The sequence below is a fragment of the Manis javanica genome, chromosome 15 (genome assembly GCF_040802235.1).
Source record: "Manis javanica isolate MJ-LG chromosome 15, MJ_LKY, whole genome shotgun sequence".
Taxonomy (NCBI): domain Eukaryota; kingdom Metazoa; phylum Chordata; class Mammalia; order Pholidota; family Manidae; genus Manis; species Manis javanica.
Window position 1 is genome coordinate 19,250,033 of NC_133170.1, and position 22,216 is coordinate 19,272,248.

The window sequence follows — 22,216 nt, forward strand, 5'->3', positions numbered from 1 at the left end:
TTACTGTCCATTTCTCATCTCACTTCCCCCAAACCTGGATTTCCCCTCTCAATAACCCACTAGAGTTTAAAATGTCAGCTGAGAGTCAGATGTTCTCTGGCCCCAGCCTATGTTTAGAGAAGCCTCATTTTAATACTAACCGTAACTAAACAAAAGGAACCCTAATCTTCTTTCCTATTCCATACAAAACTGAAATTCTCCCCTGGAGCAAAGCAATATTGCTAGTCCATTATCCCTCCTTGCATACCTAATTAGACTTATATTTACCATAATTTTTTCAGCTAATCCTACTTATAAACCTACATCTTTCTTCAGTTATAACTTAAGAAAAAAAGTTATGGTTTTGATAGCAAGATGTCTCCTAGACATACAACTCAGAAGGGATCAGTACTTCCCAGGAACAAAGTAAGAAAAATTACATTCCCATTCTAAAATTTTCCTGGCAAACAATGCGCAAGAATACAATTTTATGAAATTCCTTCTAGCAAATGTCCCTAAGAAGCTTAGTTTCACACATGTTGGGATGTCAGAAGCTATTACTTTAAGTTTATGATTTATTTTAAGAAAATATAGAGTTCATTTATCCAAACCAATAGAGTTCCTTTTCATCTTTTAGAACTGAAAAAATCTGCAGAGCTCTGCACAAAAAACACTGAACTTTTGGAAGCTCTCAACCTCTGTGCTCCTAACAATCTTACCAAATAAGCCAAAATTCTCTAACCATTCTGTAAACATACTGATAACAAGAAATGCACAAAGATCTCATGTTCCTCTTCTGTCTCTAAACCTGTTCACGTTAGTTGTGCTTGTTTCTGAATTCAGTTGTACATTTTTATTATAAATTACAGAATACAATGAAATTTTATATAAACTGATGAAATATGAGTGCAAAAAAAAAAGAGCTGGTAGGTATACATCAGTAAGAGGGACTGACAGAAAAAACAGTTTGAGGGGAGGGGTTGGTGTACGCAAATCATTTAACATCTTTAGGTCTAAAGTTTTCCATCTGAAATAAATGGAAATTAAATTAGAAGAATAAATGGATCCTTTACGTTTTAATTCTTAAATAAAATTTTAATAAATTCCACTCTAAAATGCATTGCTATACTGAGGAATGTTAAAGACACGTTGGTTTATTCATGTATTAAGTATTTCTCAAATGCCTACATAGTCACTATTATAGGACAATTTTTAAGACACTCTAAAGAAACAATGTGATTAAAAACACAGCCCAACATTAAAGTGTTATTGCATGTAGATTTTTATGTAAATATGGAAGAGAAATATAGGCAGTAATACAATGTATGGACATCTTCTACATGGATGACCACAAAAATTAAAAGTTCTCTATTTTCCATTAACTGCCATCTCTCCAATACAGGCTGTTTAATCTTAATAATAAAAAACATGCTTTCAATTGAGTAATCATAAACAAGACCTCTGCAGAGCCCTTATTGTTTTCCTCAATAGGGTTAGTCCCATTTTTATGAGCCAGATTTCTGAAAACTGACTCTGCTTTAATAACTAAAATTCAAATGGGGCAGGAAGAGGAGAGTATGCTTTTCTTTCCACTCTCAATTTCAATTGCACTTCTGCTCATAAACCTATTTATAATTCAGTTATATCCACAAGACTTCACAAGTAGTTGCTAAGCAACAGGAACATGCTGAGTTCAGGCCTATTGGAAATCTGGCTCTCTGCCACATGGAAGTAAGTATTTAACTGAGCCTAGAGCCTCCAGAATTCAAAAAAGAAGGAAAGAAGAAGGAAAAAATTCCAAAGAAATACAATGATAGATGCAATAAACCACCAACCTCTTTTCAAGGGTTCATAAATACAGATTAAGGGCCTTATTTTAATACTTACAAATAGTCATGATATTTCTCTCCTAAAATTTTATCATCTTTTTAATGTTGAAATAAAGAGTGAAGCTATTCTCCTGGAGTAGAGAAGAAATATGATTAGCATGTCACTGTTAATGGTGCAACTGATACAATAAATACATTATGCAAAGAATAGTTCCTTTGAGACAACAGAAAAGGAGTCTGTGGGAAATGACTGAGACTTTCTATGTTGGATCTTAAAAATGAGAGAAAAAAACTATGCATTTTCTTCAAATTCCTTTGTCCCCATATACCTAGTTAAATACTAAAAGAAGAGATAAATTATCTACCATAAACTGCACTATTTTTCAATTTTAAACACCTCTAAACAATGAAAAAATTAAGCACATTCAGAAATTTATTAACAATCGAAAATGGTTAGAAAAATTGTCACTCTTCCACAGAACTGGAAAAGACATTGAATATGTTTCAATATTCATTCATTGATAAAAGAAAAATTAAGAACATAAAGTTTGCTCTTTAAGCTGATAAAGGCTACTGCAAACCAACAGGAAACTTCATATTTAGTGGTAAAACACTATAGGTATTTCCATTAAAGGAAAAACCAAAAAGTACTATACTATATTCAATATCATTCTAGAAATCCTGACCAAAACAGTAAGAGCTCAAACACAGTCAGGAGATATATAATGAAGAAAACATTTAATTCAGAATAGCAATAAAAAGTTATCTAGAAACATTAGCATATAAGAAAAATTCAGATATATGAAAATATGTAAAATATTAAAGCTATATTGGATATTAGATTCAATGTACAAAAATACCACTTCATGGATAAAATTTATTAAAAGTAATTCTATCAAAACACCACCTAGATACTTTTCTATCACGACAAACTTAAAAGTTAATATGTAAGGGGGGAAAAATGGCAAAAATAGGAAGACAATTAAAAAACCGAAAGTAGTAAGAAATGAAGCTTGCCCTTTCAGATTTGAGAACATATGACAAAGGATAATTATTACCATAAGTATAAAAACATGACTGCCATAAACTATCTAAAAGACAGACATAAGCAATAAAAGACTATGACAAAGAAAGCATCACAAGTTAACAGGGAATAGGTGGATTTTGAAATAAATGGTTCAAATGGATCAAAATAGCAATTGAGCGTATGAGTACAACAGCAAACAGAATATGTACTTTAAAGGCACATGAAATACTACAAGCAACCACAAATTTTGAGAAATACTTGGAAATAAAAAGCATAGTTACATGGGATTCATATCCAAAATGAAAAGGAACATCAATTAGTGAACAAAAGGACAAACAATTCAAAAGAAAAAGAAAGAAACATAAACAGGTAATTCATAAAACAACACATGGAAGAAAAGATGTTCAACTTCACTAAAAGAGAATGACAAAAAAAAGGAAATAAACTTTAAAGATGGTATATAGTTTGGTGAGCAATAATGTACAGGAGTTAGTCTCATACAGTGTTGGTAGAAGACTTCATGGTCATAACCATTTTTAAGGACAAATAGACAGGACCTGTGGATTACTTTGACCCACCAAAAACACTCTGAGATATCTACCTTAAGACAAAGTAACATGATGCATCAAGATACCTACTATTGTACTGTAATAGCAAAACAGAATAAAAACAAAAAGACTAAAACAAACAAATTTCACACCCACCAGCAAGAGAATAGTTTAAAAAGATACTGGAACATCCACACTAAATAAGACTAAGAAGTTAAGAAGAATGTGGTAGACCTCTTTCATGGATGTGAATATTAAGTACACAAGAATTAACAGCTGCAAAACTCTTAGTACCTGTAGTCCAAATGCTGGAGCCAGACATACTTTTTTGAATACTGGTATTATCATTTCCTAGTTAATGTTACCTGTGTAAGATATTTATCCTCTCCTTACCTCATCCATGAAACTGAGACTATACTAATGCCCACCCTCATAAAAATGTTACAGAAATGAAGTGAGATAAATAGAAAGCACTAGGATGTATAAAAAGTCAATAAATGTGTCCAGTTTTCATGCCATTATATTTTAAAACATAAAAAAAAATGTATTTCTAAATATGCACATATATATATATATATGCATACAACTGGTATTTTAAAGTCTGGAAGGATAAATGCCAAACTATCCGCAGTAGTTCATCTGGGGAGAGACAAAGGACTTAAACACAAACTTTCCCTTAGCTTGATATGGCAGTTTCAATTTTCACAACAAAAATTTATGTAATTTGGATCTCAACAGTTAAGCTAATTTGATTTTCCCAAATCTCTTATGTGCTACTGCTAAGTCAGGTCAGCAGTGACATTTATAAATGTGGATAGAGTTGTGACCTGCACAGACACTAAGCTCCAGAAGAGATAGGGAAGGGAGGTTACCATCCAAAAGACAAATTCCCAGCATATCCCATGATCAGCAAGTACCACTTCCCCACCCCTCACAATCACTTGAGTGAATATACACCCAAAGAAAAATAGGAAATCTCAAATACAAAGAGTACAATCAAGAAATACATATACACATGTATATATACAGTATACATGTATTAAATAACAAACCCCACAAAAAACTACCTAATTAGCTAATTGAACAGATTATTTTAAAATAGTATATTAAATATCCTCAAAGTGCATGTGATGCTATTTCACCCATGAGATCAGCAGATATAAAACGAAATCAGTCTGAAATCTTAGAAATTTAAAATATGAGCTGCATGGTCTCAGGTGAAATGACCTAGTTAAGACCAGATGTTCTCTCAAAATATCATACAAAGGAAAATGAGAAAAGCTAAGAGACATGAGGGACATACTTTCACTGAAGAGGAATTTTAGAATATGACTTTTACTGAAGAATAACTTTCACTGGATAGTTTTAGAAAAAAAGAACTAAGAAAGGAGAAGAAAAAAAAATTCAGAAAGTTAAGAAAAAATGTTTTCCACAGAAAAGACCTACAATTACCAAAAGAGACTAAATTAAAACAAGCAAATACAAATTTTTCCTTTTAGCACCTAGACATATTGTGTTAAGATTTCAGAAAACCATTATGAGGAAAATGCTAATAACTTACAGAGAGTAAAAAAATCATGTAACTACAAAGGAGTAAGAATTAAACTGACATCAGACTTGTCATCACCAATAACTGAATGCTATAGTAAACAATATCCTCAAAGTTCAGGAGGAAAGTTATTTTTAGTCTATAATTCTACTACCAGAAAAACTAGCAGTCAACAAGAATAAAGAAATAAAGATTAAATATTTCTGAACAAAGTCTGAGGAAACAGACTCTTGCTAAAATAATCACATAATGATATACTGCAGGCAAAAGATAGCTAAAGACCCTGAGAAAGAACTCAGATAAAGGGACAGCAACGGTCAAAAAAACAAATAAAACTCATGGGCAGGCTGAAATAATTGGAAATTTATCATCCTTGAAATAAATATTCTGGCCTTAAAGTCCAGATAATTACAAGATGGGATTTAACAGACTTACAGGTTTTAAAATGTAGAGCAAAACTTTAAAAAACTATCAGTCTAAAATTAACAGGTTTCAAACTGGGTAAAATGACAAAAATATCATCACTTATGTAACATAAACAAGAGGATACCATAAAATAAAATAGGATAGAAAGGCTAAAAATAAAGCAGTGGAAATGATACACTAGGCAAATGCTAGTGAAAAAAAGTAAGTATACACATAAAACCTGTATGTAACATATAAAAAAGAATTTAAGTTGAAAATCAAATAATGGGACAAAAAAAGATACTGATGAAAAGTATAATCCACTAAATTACATTGCTTCAAATCACATAAAAAACAGGTTTAAGAAATGAAACAAGATACTAATAAAATGCAGTCAGTGATAAATATACCTTTCTAAAATCTAAAATGAACAAAACAGAATATAAAAGTTGCATTTCTCAACACGTTAGAGAAACAAATATAATTGTATATCTAACAGATTCAGAATATGTATTTTTATGAACACATCTAACATACATTAATGTTGACCATGTACATAGTGACAAAAGAAATAATAAATTCAAAGACACACACAATAAAAGAAAAAGCACAAAAGGCCACATTCTCTGACCATAAGTTGAACAACTAAGTGAGAGGAAAAATATATCCTTATAAATTAAAAAAGGAATCTTTTGGATTAAGGAGGAAATCAGTGGTGAATAACAAAATCAACAGAATACAACCTAGGAAATTCAACTACAATGATATTCAGAGAAAAACTGATAGTCTTAAAGGCATATATTAATAATAAAACACTCATTTGAAAATGCTAATAAAGGAGGAAAGGTATAAGCCCAAAGCAAGGAATTACAACAAGGAGAAAAACACAATAAACAATATTAGAAATTATGAAGGAGACATAACTACAACTATAAGGAATACATTTGATTCAAATATTCAAGTATATTAAAGTTATCAATGGAATATATGAAAAAGACTGAGGGATTTTAACTTATTGCTAACTCAATACAATTCAACAGTGCAAGGTAGCTGCCAAAAAAGTCAATGCCATGTTAAACTGCCAGAGAAGTAAAAACAAAGGGGATGTTTTTAGTATCACCCTTAGTTTTGAATATCCTAGATAAAGAAGGACTCTTAAAAACAACAGAACAAAACAAGAGGATGACCAGGCTGAAGAATGACCCAGAACAACATATTGTATGAGGAGTGGTTGGGAAAATAGAAGCTGTTTAGGATAGAAAACACAAAAGAATTTTAGTGGCTTTCTTTAAACAGTACAGATCTGTCATGTACAACAGATAAAGAGAGAAACAGGCACAAAGGTAGAGGTGGAGAAACAAAAACAATGAAAAGCCAATTCTATCTCAAAATCAACAAATGTTCATTTTTTCAGATGTCCAATAAAAGAAAGAATCACCTTATGAAATTAGAGATTCCCTTCTTCTAGAGACGTTAGAGCAAAAACTAGATAATTACCTGTCGGAATACCAAATAGTAGATTCCTGTGCAAAGTGTAAGGTTAGAACTACTCAGGTCCATTTCACTTTGAAGAGTCTGTGTAATTCTACATTGTTTGCCAAACAAATTTTACTGCCTAAGGGGAACACAAAAGCCAAAAAAACAAAATTTTTGGATCATTCACATTCAACTTCAATAGTTTCAAAGATTACACATCTTATTCTTTGTCTTAGGAGCTTCCTTTTTTACATCTATATATTGTTAAATATTCCTGTGATCTACTTTCCCTTATCTACTTTTGCTATGACCCCACCTCAAATAGCATTCAATAAATTCCTCTGTTTTGGTCTGACAACTCCTTCCTTGCCTCTTTACCTGCCAGTCAGTTTGTCTCAACTATCTTTTCAACCCAACAGTCTCCTAAACAATTGTTCAAGATAAGGCCGAAAACTTCATTTTAGATATGTGTATGCTCCACACCAAGGGGAGGCATGACCAACTGCCTTTCAGAATCTAGAGAAATGTTAAGTCCCATATACTACTAACATGTTATGTTGCATAAGACCTTGAAGTTTTAGAGGGAGACCAACAGCACAGAACTGCCTAATGTACCATCTCCTTCTTTGTCTAGTTCTCTAAGCTAGCCTCACTACCACTCTTCATTTCACTCTACTTACTCACCTACCCACACTCACCTCCTCCAAAATAGTATAAAAATCAATAATGTATTTTATCACTGGCCATACTGATACTGATAGAAACACGAACTTGCATTTCTTTATAAACATAAATCTTTTCTTTACAGTAATGGTTATATGTTCATTTTACATTAAATATTTGTTTTTACTTCAATGATATTTTGTTTTTCTGTAATTTCCAGACATACAAAAAAGAATAATGTAACAAATGCCTGGGCACCCTTCACCTGGCTTAATAAATAAAATATTAGATCCAATGGAATTTCTAGTTTATATATTCCTTTTAGTTTCAGACTCTTACATTCACTTTGTTAAGATGGTGATAAATTTAATTATGTAGAAATGGAAAGGGTAAGGGTAGAATTGGAAAACTTGACCCTACTTTACATATAAATATACATTATCTAATGTATGTCAATGAGCCATTTATGAAAACATAAAATCTGATTTTGATGAATTCAAAGTGGTACATTTACACTAAGCTTCATGGTTTAGTAAGGTTATAAAATGTTCTCTGCTCTATGTACCAGTTGGTGTCACTACATCCAAGAACACGGTAACAGGATTATAATGAAGAGATCTAAAACTGACTTCTGTGTAGTATGGACATAGTCTATGCATGAGCAGTGTTCACATATGAAGCCCACTGTTAACTCATTTCAATTCAAATCTGAAGAAAATTAGAAAACATGAAAATAATATTTTTTAAAAGAACAGGTCCAAAAATAGCATTCAAAAATCTACTAAAAATTAGTAGTATACAATCCACCATTCCTGGTATTACTAAAGCTAAAACCAAATAAAAATAATTCTCAATGATGAGAGATATAAGGCTGGAGGGCAAGGGGAATTGGGAGGAGTGTCACAGAAAAATGACCTGAATCTCTTACCTGTGGACAGCTTGACATTTTGTGAAAAGGGCTTCCTCTTCTGTAAACCACTGTACTTAGTTCATTTGTATAAACATTAAAAGGTAATGTAGACTTCTAGATCAGCATTCTTGAGACTAAATTGCTTGTATGAGTTATTCATTAAAAAACAGGATATAGTAGATTGGCTACATATTAAAATCCTTTCAGACAGTGGCTCACATCTGTTGTGTAGCTTGTGCAGTAAACATCCCATTAACCGCAAAAGTCAAAAACAATAGACAGTATGTCAATGAAGCTTACAGAACACACAAAGTGTATCTTCCAAAGAACTGTTGCACATGAAGATGCCTAGAATCATAATTCTTTTGTACTGATTTCTGTGCTGCCAACTATTAGGTCTGCAGCAACTGTGTGCAGTTAGGTACCTCCCACATATTATCCAATAGTATTAATAGGCACAAATCTATAAAAGCAGAACTAAAAGCTTAAAAAGGCTTGTAGCGTCTTACTATTCCACATATTCATTGTCAATTGTGGAAGTCTCAGCACTCCTATTGTAATGTATCGACTCTGTTCTTTCAGTCCAAAAGGCTGAATTCTTATACATTCCAAACAGAAAATCCATGACATATATTATTTGCTGCCCTAGCACAGCCAGACTGCAGTTACAGCTAGCTGGCACAAGTAAGAACACTTTACATAAAGCAGTCTTTATTTCATGACCAAACTAAAGGAGAATAGTGCTGAGTAAACCCTCCCCCATTCATTCCCCAATAGGTACTGACTGGTTCTAGAATGTATCTAGTTATCTATTACTAATATGATTCAAATTCAGATATGAGAAAATCAACTTACAATTTTTATGTAACTGAAATTCTTACCCTCACACCTTGCCAAAAATATTTTTAACACCCAGAGATATTCAAAATTTTCAGTTTATTTATGGCATAGATAAATGATTACATGAATCTAATAATTGCATTTTTAACAATCATTAAAAATACAAATTATAATTCACATTAGCAAAAGCTGTCCTCACTCTACAGGTACCTTTCTAATCTTGTTAACTAATCACTTAAATAGTAAGTGATCATTAAACAGATTTGCTTAGAACCATATTCCTTTATGTTTCACCATATAATAAGAGTTGACACATATCACTATTATGACAGTTAAATAATTCAAACATATTTACTGCTAGTTAGTAAAGCATGTGCTCCATATCAAACTCAGGCATGTTAAATTACAAGTACATACACAAGAACACATTTTGCCAATAGCACATTCTTTTTGAACCTAAATCATTCATGCATTGTTTTAATTGGCCATATGAAACTGGGCAAGAGCTGAGTCATTATCTATGAAGTTTTTTTGTTTTAAAGTTATCATCAGCTGTCTTAAAACATTGTTCTTAAATTATCCCTATTACACAATAAAGATAATGGGGCTCTAAAATGGGAGAATGATAAAGTTACATATATTAACAGAAATTGGTAGACTTCTAGTATGTGGATAATCCTAAGTATTGCCTAAGTTTTCTTTGATAAATAATAGATTTCTTCAAACAGCTATTATTCTCTTTTGGGATCTGTGCTCCACCAGCAGCAGACGAAGGAACAGAGACAGATACATATATAATACAATACAATACAATACAATACAGTACAATACAATACAATACAATACAATACAATATAATATAATATAATATAATAAAATAACATAACATAACAATATAACATAATATAATATAATATAATATAACATAACATAATATAATTTCACATAGCATTCACTGTATAAGTAACACTTGGCTATGGATCATAAAATCTCAAAGTTGGGAATCTAAGTATTATATTCCTTTCTGCTTTGTAAGATGCATCCTCCCTCTCTTCTCTCTTCCTACTTTATACAACTACTTTTCAACTAAAAGCACTTGCAGATCAAGGGACTTAGAGTCATTTAGCCCATCATAAAATATAAGTAAAGAACAAGTATTTAGACACAATTTTTAAAAGCCTATAATGAGTTAAACAATTACCTGACAATGTATTAATCATAAACTCAAATTCTATGCAACCGCTTACTGAAGTGCCAACAATGTTAGTTATTAAGGTAGCTCAGCACTTCTCAAATAACAGTAAAAAGCAGTGTTTTATTTCCAATCCATCACAGATCAATACTTCTATGAAATACAATGAAAACGAATTACTTGAAAAAGAGACAGTATCTACAATATAAGCCTCAATTATTATATAAGCCTCCAACTGACATAAAAGGACCTTATTGGACTGATGGAAACATTTCCAGACACTCTCAATCTTAGTTCTTACCTCCTACAGGACCAGGAACAACAGATGACCACATTTGAGTAGTGCTCACCTACCTACTGACTATCTACTCTACCCTATGCCCAGCATTCTCAATCCCTCAGTATTTGAACCTCTCAGATTTATGGTCGATTTATGGTCTGTCTTCCCATTTCTCCTGCACCACTGTAAACTCCCTGAGGGCAAGGATCTTATATACCAACCATCAAAACAGTGTTAGGCAAATAGGAGTATAATATATATTTGTAACGTTTGTTGAATCCACTGACCAATTCACAGTCCATTTTTTTCCTCTTTATTATGCTGACTTAGCACAATTAAGAATTCTTGTCCCCTTTGGGCTTTTTAGAGTCTTCACTTTGAGATTTAAACACCTTGTTTTCTGGCATTTTTACTTTAAATCAGCCAGGCCTCTCACAACCCCCTCTTCCTCTAAAGATCCTTTTCTAAATTACCCAGCTGCTGAGATTTCTCCTCAATTCCATAATAACTGAAAAAAGACTCAGGAATTCCACTTCTAGGAATTTACCCTAAGAATGCAGCAGCCAAGTTTGAAAAAGACAGATGCACCCTTATGTTTATCACAGCACTATTTACAATAGCCAAGAAATGGAAGCAACCTAAGTGTAATGGATAAAGAAGATGTGGTACATGTACACAATGGAATATTATTCAGCCATAAGAAGAAAACAAATCATACCATTTGCAACAACATGGATGGAGCTAGAGGGTATTATGCTCAGTGAAATAAGCCAGGAGGAAAAAGACAAGTACCAAATGATTTCACTCATATGTGGAGCATAAGAACAAAGAAAAACTGAAGGAACAAAATAGCAGCAGACTCACAGAACCCAAGAATGGACTAACAGTTACCAAAGGGAAAGGGACTGGGGAGGATGGGTGGGAAGGGATGTATAAGGGTGGGGAAAAAGAAAGGGGGCATTACAATTAGCATGTGTAGTGGGTGGGGTACACAGGGAGGGCTGTACAGCGCAGAGAAGACAAGTAGTGATTCTGTGGCATCTTGCTATGCTGACGGATGGTGACTGTGGTGGGGTTTGTTGGGGGGGCTTGGTGAAGGAGGGAGCCTAGTAAACATAATGTTCTTCATGTAACTGTAGATTAATGATATCAAAATAAAAAAAAGAAAAGAAAGAAAAAGAAACAGGAGAAGAAAATTGTGCTGGAGAGAACCTTATGAGGAAAAAGCAACCAATATTTACTAATACTTAATTTGTGCCACACACTGCACTAAATGCTTTATATTTATCATGCTCACTTAAATCCTAGTATCTACTCTGGTAGATTTTATCCCCATCTTAAAGATAACTGAGGTTCTAAAAATAAACTAGCCTCATCCCATAAAAAATAATGCACAAGACTTACTGCATACTTCCTATAAACAAGCATTGTACTAAACAAGTAGTACAAACTTTGAACACCATATATACTATATTATAAACTTCTAACTAGTGAATGGAAAAACATGAATTCACCTTGACTGTTGACTCCAAAGTTCACATTCTTCCCAACTCCTTATCTAATCCAACCACCTCCCTTATATTTAAGGGTCAAGGAATGGCATTAAGGGCTTAAATAATTTACCCAGGAACTATACGATTACTTAACAGCAGTACCAGAACAAAAATAACCATTTCTGACTTCCGAACTAGCATATTCCACTATGCATGCCATGATACTTCTATGTCAGCAAAGGAAAGCACCAGGTCAGATGGCTCTCCTGGGCAGTTACGCCTGGTTTACTTCAGAGAAACGAAGATAGAAGCCTAAGGCAGATGCAGAATCAACTCCTCAGATTTCTCTCTGTAGTTAAACTCCCTCTTGGACTAAACTCCAAGATTCAAAGAGTCAATAAGCACTGTTTTCATCATTTCCATGTTTCTGCATTAAGGACTAGTAACAGACTGTTACAAATTACTGAGAATTCTCTGTGACAGTTCTAACCTGAGCAATTAAAAAAAAATCCCTTATCTGAATATTCTTCAAACTTTCTCCCAAATCACTCTCTTTGGAGAGTGTCAGTTAGAAAGCAGGGGAGTCAGTTTCTTGTGCAAAAAATTAACTGCTTTTTCAATTTGCACTAAGTTTTCTAACTCAAAAGCCACTTTCCAAAGAAGAACATCCTTTTAACACTTCCCTAGAGTTAACCAATGTTATGATATTAACTGAATGCTAAGAAGCTGGGCTTTCACTTTGGAAAATGTGGAATTCAAATTCACATCAGATCATGATTATAAACCACAGTGTTTCATGGATCATCAAGATAGTCTTCACATAGCAGAGATGGCAAATGTTATGTCATAATGTCCTCTGAAATTATCTAATCTAGTACAGTTAAGAAAATTTTTTCTTTTCTTACTCATCTTAAATGCTAAAACTTTAGCTCAACCAGTTTAAGCAAAAATCTTCTAAAAATGTATTTCAGATACCTCTTCAGTAAACTGCATATCTTGAATATAATTTGACTTTTCTTTATTTAATATATCATTAAGAACTAAGAACATCAAGTAGATAGTGATAGCTTTAACACAGTGAAAACATTGGAGAATTATTTTCACATTAGAAGACTTAAAGTACTTATTTGTTTCCAATTAGTATTTCTTTTATCTCTTCACTTTGAATCAATTGTCACTTTTTGCTGATGTCATTGGCTCTCCTTCAATCAGCCATCATGGTGTTCTAATACAAAAATTAGGACAATGCTAAAAGTTAACAAAGGTGCCATATCTTCTAAAGAATAAACTGACTTCACATATGCTGTCTCTACCAAGTGAAGTAAGCTAGAATTTACTTATGTTTATTTACATCCTGGTTAGAAGCTGTATTTTTAGATACTAAAGGTTGCCAACAATCTGTTCAATAAGAAGGACACGGATTTCCAAGGAACAGCCTACAGGGGCCCAGCAGGTAATATGAATCAATGAAGAGAACTAGATATGCACAGGAGTAGGCTTATGGAAAGGGGAAAGCAGCTATTCAACTGAAGATTATTTTTCTCAAGCATAAATGCACTTCTAGCACTGCCCAATTTATATTTGCCAAAAGATGATTCATCCAAATTTTTAGGTTAAAATCTGACAGCATTAAATGTTAACAGCTAGAGAAAAAGCTAAAGGATAAAATAAGTCCTTTAGCTGCCAGTTTGTGGCCTCTGAAAAAGAACTGCACTGTTTTCAAAATTCTCATCTGTACTGAAACAGAAAATCCTAGGCCCTGAGTTCAAGTCATCTCTTCAGAGAAATTATTACCTCACTGCACATTTGGAGGACTCGGTCAGACTAGAACTGAAGCATTTCTCCAACTCTAATTCTGTAATGCCAACATTCCATACTGGCTTTACTTGAACACATCTGCACTATCCATATATAGCAAAGGCTAACTTATTTATGTAACAGAGCAGGGCCAGTAGTACAAACAAAAATGTATCATATTAACAAGTACATATATTGATGTTAGCTAGAACTTTTTTTTGAGGATAGTTATATGAGAAATTTCCCATACTTTTAAAACACACCATATTCCCTGATCTAATCAATTTGATAAAGTATATGACATCTGAGAGGCAAAGAAACTGAAAAGTATTAAAATATTACTGGAAAATTAGCATGCCAGACATTTATGCAGTATTTCATGGCTCCATTCAGAAACACTGTGCAAACTGATCCTCAGCATATCTTTGGCACACAGATAGTTTTTCCCTACTTATTAGATGGGGGGAAAAGAATCAGAAAATGGAATGAGCTGACCAATATGTTAAAAAGGTAGCAAAAACAAAATCCAAATTTACATTTGAACTCTTGTCAATATTCTTTCCACTACTTCAACATTTCCCTTAATGGTATATCCTAATGAATAGCTTATGAAAAAGAGCAATCAAGTGAGGACAAGAAATGACAAAATAATAACATAAAACCTCAATTATCCAGCTACTGGCTTTATTATACCCTCAATCATTCAGCATAATAGCCAACCTGGAATTCATCCTAGAAAATCTGAACTGTCACCAGTCCCAAAAATAATAATCCCAGTGAAGGCCTGTTTATGCTTATAGTTGCAAAAATGCAACATGGCAGTGAAAAAATTAGCAATAATATCCTGGGTACCAGAGTATTGGTGTTTCTCTTCTGTAAGTAATAATCAGTGGAGTCATCTTGTGGAGGGTGGAGATAAATTTTATAGTCCACAACAGAAGGCAAAAAAAGAGTAGATCATTAAAATTTCCCTGAGGTTCTACTATGAGGATCAACATAAATTGATCAGTAATTTCAACCTACCCAATTTTTCTCCAGCATTCCCTCAAACGAAGTAGCTGGCTTGCTTGTATGAAATTTTGAAATACAGTGAGTGGTTCATACAACTGAGTATGATTAAGGTCATAGCACATTCACTTTCCTATATCTTACTCGCTCCAGGGCACAACTTACTGAACGGCATGATGGATAGAATATCTCACACATATTGTTTTTCCTTCTTTTTCTCTTTTAAGAGCAAGCTCAAATTACTGAATTTACATGAAATAATGTGAATATTTTGAGACCACTACATCATACAAAATAGTCCCAACAACTTTACAAAATAACAAATTAATGAAGTGAGATAAAAATACTAAAGCTATTAATAAAACGGAGCTAGTGATCCCAAATATATTTTAGGCCACTGAACAAATGAACACTAAGTTAGGAAAAACAACAATTTTATTTTAAAAAACACAAAAAAACCTAAGAACAAGTATAAACAGTTTTGTGGCAAGGCAGCAATTTTAAACTCTTGTATCATGTAAATGCAGATCTTATACTGTACCTTCATGAAAATCAAAAAAGAACATAAAGAATGTATGTTTTTAAGAATACTTTTCAAACTGAATTTCACAGTACCCTCATGCCTGGAGTTCTACAAATAAAGAGACCTAGATACTGACACTAATATAAGATTATAATGGTTATATATGATCTGGCTTCAAAATTTGTTTTGATCACAACAGCCTAATTGTTCTTATTTTATTAAATAAACTTAAAATATGTAAATATTATAAATTTAATTATAAAATAAGTACACAATAAAATACCAAACGGACCCCTTTTATATACCGAGGTCCTTCATAAGAATTTAATGTGCAAAAGAGTTGCTGTTTCTTAAAAATTGTATTTAGAAAATTCAAAACTTATTGCTCTATGTCATATTAGGGGTATATTAATAATACTCTATTGACAAAGCTAGAGAAATATACTATACTACTTGGAAAGAAATGTAGTAAGCACTGTGAATTAAACACTGGTGCTTAAAGTATAACTGTTCTGCTGTCTGAAATATCATGGGAGTAAGAATTCCATTCTCCTGCATTTCTGGGTTACTATGGACTTACCATATCTCAATAAATGCTTTTACTTCAGAACAATGTTATGAAACCTTTGGGAAAACTTCAAAACTAAGTAAACAAAATCACTGAGTTATATTACTTTTAAGTGTAACAGGTTTAATCTAAGACCAAAGTGAACATCAACAATTAATATCAATTAATTAATATGATTATTTACTTCAGCTCTGTTGCATTAGAATACATTAGCTAAAGACGTATCCAGACCTAGATGTCAACTTATTTCTGAATTCAACATCTTAATCTCAATCAATTTAAGCAAAAAGTGATTAGGATAAAAAAGTTAGCACCATTAAAAATGTGAAAAGAATTGGATGGCCAGGAGGAGGCAACATAATGAGAAGAATTGGAACTCATGTACAGAAAAAGTCTAACAAGTGTAAAAAAATTTTCTTCCTGTAACTATGATCTATATCAAGAAAATTAACATTCTTCCCTGAAAGCCACCAAACAGTATCTCTAAAACACACACACAAAACCAGAAAAATCTCAACCTTTGTAAAAAAACAGGGCTTATTTATGGCTTCTTTTGAGAAAATCTATTCAGACAATATACTGTTCTTAATTTCTACAAATAAATATCAAGCAAACTAAAATATCCAATACAAAAGGAATATTAAGTTAATTAGAGCCAGAAAAGCACTACTGTAGTGATCAACACTTTGGCAACTGACAGAACATAAGATGGTGAGAAATTACAGGAATTTAACCTTTGACCTCACCACCCTATAAACTGTTTCCATAATAGAAGCTTAAAGGTTCTACCAGCAAACATTTCAACTACTTAGCAAGCAAGCTCTAAGATCACTTTCCTTTATAATCTAAAAACTCAGAAAAAATTCAAATGTTTTTTAATTAAAATGTTCAAAGATAAGAGTAATTGGCACTTACCTCTGGTCCTGACGCATTTGACAAGGCTGTTCACTGGCATAGTTGCTGCCTAAGCAGCTACAAAGACTATGTTAGCAGCCATTTTGAGACAGCTGCACTGTCTCAGTTGCACTAAAGTGTAATTAAGATGGCTGCAATGTACACTCCAGAACTCAGTGAAAACTCAGCTATGTATCAAACAAAGCCCCTCCCACTTTGTCAGCCTGCAGGAAACTGAACACAGACAACAGCTAATGCATACACTGCAACAAACAATGCAGCTACTCAGGACACAGAAAAAAGAGAAGGCAGCAAGCCAGTTTTGTAACATAATGCCTGTGAATCCTGACTTGCAGTACAGACTTTTGAGCACACCCAGATCCCAGACAGCTTGAAGTCCATGCCACATATTAGCAGTTACAGAGATAGAGCCAAATCACACACAGCAAACATCAGGGAATTCGTCTGAAAGAAAGCCTCCATTGCAGTCCAGAAAAAAAAAAGTCAAACTCTGCTCAAGGCCCTTTTTTTTTTTCATCTTTTATAGTACTTTTATCATGAAAAGAGTGCCAATTTTTATAATTTCTGGAAAATTAAGCTGTTTAAATCGATTGTCAATTTCCATTTATAGAAAGCTAATTAAAGATTTTTCACACAAAATCTAAGCTCCACAGTATTCAAATCTAGCAATCAAATTTTTTACTCTTGACAATAATTGTAAATAACTACTGGTAAGGACTAGAGTCATTAGAGATAGTACACCAAGAAGCTCATTTTGAGTAATCTGCCATAAAGATAAAAACAATTTATTTTCTTCTATAGTCCAGGCGATCACAAAGACATCTCCAGGTGAGTGTTTGATCCCAGGGCAAATTAAATTTTCATGCCCTGCCATAGATCCCCCAATACTTTTGATACTGTTGAAAAGCAAATAAAAATAAAGAATGTAGATACCCCTGAGGAAAAAACATAGAACAAAAGGGTATATTAAAACAAATTTGAGAGTGATCCCAACAAATTTGTCTTGGCAATAACCTAGCCATCAAGAGAAGGAAAAAAAATCACAGAAAGAACCTGTTTGCTTGATAGCTCACATCAGACAGGAAATACACCTTTTCCTGTCTCTTCCTTGGTTTACCTTCCTAAAATTTAGCTGCCCTGTTATCTTGTCTCTAACTACCAAAAGATGTAGGTATTCATTAAAATTTATTGAGGGCATAGGGGAATGGTAGGAGTGTACCTAAAGGAAGATGGACCCCATACGCTGATGATTGTTCAACTTGAGTGATGGGCCCACAGAATTCATTATTTTGTTCCATTTTTGTATATATTTGAAATTTCCCATTAAAAAAAACTCACTTTTAAAAGGTCCTTATTTATTCTCCATGAAGCAAACTGGATAATATATGTAAAAACTGCTTTAACTACTGCATCAGAAAAAAAAAAAGTTATACTGCATCCAAGCCACACTAATTCTTCAAAAATATAACTGATTCCTCTAAGAGTGGTTCAAATCTATATTATTAAAAATGAAAGGAGGTTAAACTGGGAAAGATTCCAACAGGATAGACATTACTGTACCACTGGAATGTGACTATGGTTAATGGGTGGACAAAAAACCAAAACATTCAGATCAGAGCTGTCTGATGGGCAGCTTGATATTCAGGAAGCAGATTCTTTCGGAAATCTGTTCCACAAAGATTTAAACTATGTAACACACCCTCACATGTAAGATGACTTTACCACCCTACTCCCTTTAAAGCCTCTGTTATCTTGCAAAATGCCTTTCCAGTTTAAACCCTCGCTACTTTTTTCTCAGTTTAAGCTTTCCTGGGCAGGCTAAGTTGCGGACTACTACTACTACTGCTACTACTACTACTAAGAGCTACTTTTCACCCAATTTAAATTTCAAAATAAGAGACAGCTACTACAGTCATTTTACTACTAATTTACTAGATTTTCCATATTACCCTAAGGCACATAAATTGAATCAATAAATACACTGATTGTCTAATTCATGCATAGTGATTTAGAAGAGAAAATAGTAAGAGTTACATTAATATAGATGAAGCCTTCAAATAAGATTTACATACATTATTCCAATTAATTCTCACACTAACCCTACAAGGTAGGCTTTATCTCTAATTCCTGATTGAGGAAACAGGATCAGAGATTAAATAACTTCATAAAACTGCTAAGAACTGAAATACACCCTAGTCTACTTTCAGTCCAAGCCCATGGGGCTTTGTCCATCCCTCCCACATTCGTTCTGTTTCTATGAGTCATGGAAACAGTTAAGCAAAACAGTCAGGCTGTTATTGAGACAACTGGTGCCACACTGCCAACACTTTTCACTCTCTATACCAAAGAAACTATCCTAGTTCACTTGATAAATGATATTCATGATTCAACCTAAATTATTATCACTAACAATCCTTTCCCTACTCTTCTCCTATCTTACTCTGCCCATTCCCCAAATCAGGCATAATTGCTCAAGGTCTTTTATGCATCATCATCAATACTTACATTTCATTACTTTTATGTTTACATATGAATTCATACAGGACAGAAATTACACCTTAATTTTTTCCATTCACTTCCATTGCTCAATAGATGGTGAATTGCAAGTAATTCCCAGTGTTTTCATTTCTACCAAAAAATCTCAAAAAATTCTGTATATTTAACAACCTTCATTTTTAGTATCTCAACTTTACTTTCCAAGAAAAGTCAACTAGTAAGTCAACTAAAATTTTAGTCTTGGCCTAAAAATAATCCTCTGCAGTTACATACCCAAGATGGAAAAATACCTTCTTCTGTAGAACACTTTTCAGTTTTCAGAGTGTTTTTATATAGGTAGTACACAGGAGCTATCTTGGGCTTAGAACAGTTGAACTCTGAAGGAAGTTTATATAAAATTATGGAACTTAAGTATATTACTTACTTTTAATTTTTTAAAAATTTGCTAAGGAAAAATTTAGCTTGATTATATGTCATAAATTATAAGAAATCTGTTTCAAATAAGATCAGTCCTAATAAACACAGTCATTGTTTATTTGTAAAAGCAAACACATCTGGAAACAATTTCTAATGTTAGTAAACATTTCCATGATTATACAATAGTTTGTCTCTTCCTAAATAAAAACTAGCCCCTTTCACATAATTTTATCATTTTGTCCCTACAATGATCATGTAAAATAACAGTGAAATAATCTCAAATTTTTAATGAGTAGTTAATGTCATCATTTGCCAGGGGTCACACAGCAGTAATAAAAAAATAAGTAGAAGAGAAGTAAACATAGTTAACTACTATAGTTTTTACATATCATATATCACACTATAAGGAAACTTTACATATGCAAAATATTGAAAATTCCATAGACCCTAAATAAAATGTTTCACTGTATTGGATAGAAAGTGAATCTACTTTTCATTTACTTAGTTATTTAATACACTTTAATCACACAAGTATTATAACATTATGTACATTAAAAGGGAAAACAGTATTACAAGGGTATTAAGATGATAAACTGAAAATACATAATTTCACTTCTTCAAATGCTACAAACTACAATAAAGGTAGTTTTTGAAAGCATAAACCCACATGAACAGGGAGAAAAGTAAGAGACAGGAACTATAAAGATTTTGAGAGCTGGAAAATAAGCAGGACCACTGATAACTTGGCAGTTGCCGAAACACCATATTCCAAGCTACACTGGGGACAAGTTTAGGAGCCAATTTGATTTACATGGAAGCAAATCTGAAAGACATAGGAACTAGAAGAATTAGGCAAATTGGAATGATGGGAGCAAACAGTTTATAATAGTACAACTAAAAAAGGAATAGTAGTGAAAGCTGTTTGTGAAGCAGTAAGATACTCTACATGCCCTCACCATATTCCACTGAGTACCTGCTGTCTTCATCCTGGTAAATGCATGAAAACAATATCAAGATAAAAATGATAGTAACAAGCCAAAAAGGATTGACTGCTGACCCTGGAAACCCCCAGTCCTCTTTTTCCATTAATCTCCCAAAATGCTGGCAGTCTGGCTCTTATAATACTCCATGTATGAAAACGGAAAATTGTTCTCTGGAGGTATCTACCAAGCAGAAGACCTAAGACCTTAAGATCTTGGGAGCTGTCCAAAAATAGCCAACCAAGATCAGCCTATAGTGAAATTCAAAACTGATAAATTTACATCTTTTTATCAACTGTTCAATTCTCTACAACATATTACACAGTCAGGCTAGGAACAAGAAGGTAACCAAGAGAAGTCTAATAGGGAAGACAAAAAAAAAAACAACAAACAATGAAAACAAACAAAAACCCCACACACAAAGCAGTAGACTGTCAAAGAAAACTTCAAAAATCATTAAAATTCAGGAACATGATTTTATATATATGTGAAATCTAAAAAACAAAACAAGCAAAACTGAAACCAACTTATAAACAGAACAGACTGGTAGTTACCTCAGGAGACAGGGTTGGAGGGATGGGTGAAATATGTGAAGGGGGAAAAAAAATGAGTATCTTGAACAAGGCAGTAGTTACATGAATAAATACATGTCAAAATTCATCAAGCTATACACTAAGATTAGTGAATTTTATTTTATGTACCTCAAAAGAAAAAAATTAATAACCACAGGTAAGAAAAGATACTCATTCATGTGTCGAGAATGGAATACTACAGGCAAGGAATGAAAAAATAAAAATTTAAGAACATAATTTAAAAAAATGAAAAAATAAACCAGTAAAAGGACTGGATGATAAAGTTGAAGAAATCTACCCGAGCAAAGTTGTAAATAGAAAAATTTAAGAAAATTGGAGCACCAATCCAAAAATTTGCACTGTAATGACAGAATGGCAGAAGAAAGATATCACCAATGAAATCAGTTAAGAAAAATTGACTGAAAGGCAAGAGTTGCCAAACTGAAAGGGCCCAGTGAATGCCAGCAACCAATGATAAACAGATTCACATCAAGGAACGACAGTGAAATTTCAGAACACTGGAGACAAGTAACAGATTCTACAAGCTTCCACTGAGGGGAAAATCAGAAATAAGAATGGCTTCAGATTTCTCAGCAACAGATGCAAGAAGATAATAGAGCAGTGCCTTTAAAATTCTTAAGAAAAATGTTTTCCAACCTACATTTCGATACCTAGCCAAACTATCAATCAAGCATATAAAATATAGAATAACAATTTTCAGACACATGTGGTCTAAAAAAAATGTACCT

The 22,216-nt window shown here is 33.0% G+C and overlaps 1 protein-coding gene across 3 annotated transcripts in view; it reads right to left on the bottom strand.

Moving 5' to 3' along the window:
• Positions 1-22,216, bottom strand: part of ATF7IP (activating transcription factor 7 interacting protein) — a 142,192-nt gene that overhangs the window by 107,576 nt on the left and 12,400 nt on the right. The window contains exon 1 of one of the 3 annotated variants that reach the window (XM_073222358.1): positions 17,003-20,306. The exons of the other annotated variants lie outside the window; for them this stretch is intronic. Coding sequence (XP_073078459.1) covers positions 17,003-17,019 — 17 coding nt within the window. The 5' untranslated portion in view covers positions 17,020-20,306. Of the gene's footprint in view, positions 1-17,002; positions 20,307-22,216 lie in introns of those variants that run through there. 3 annotated transcript variants of the gene reach the window in all.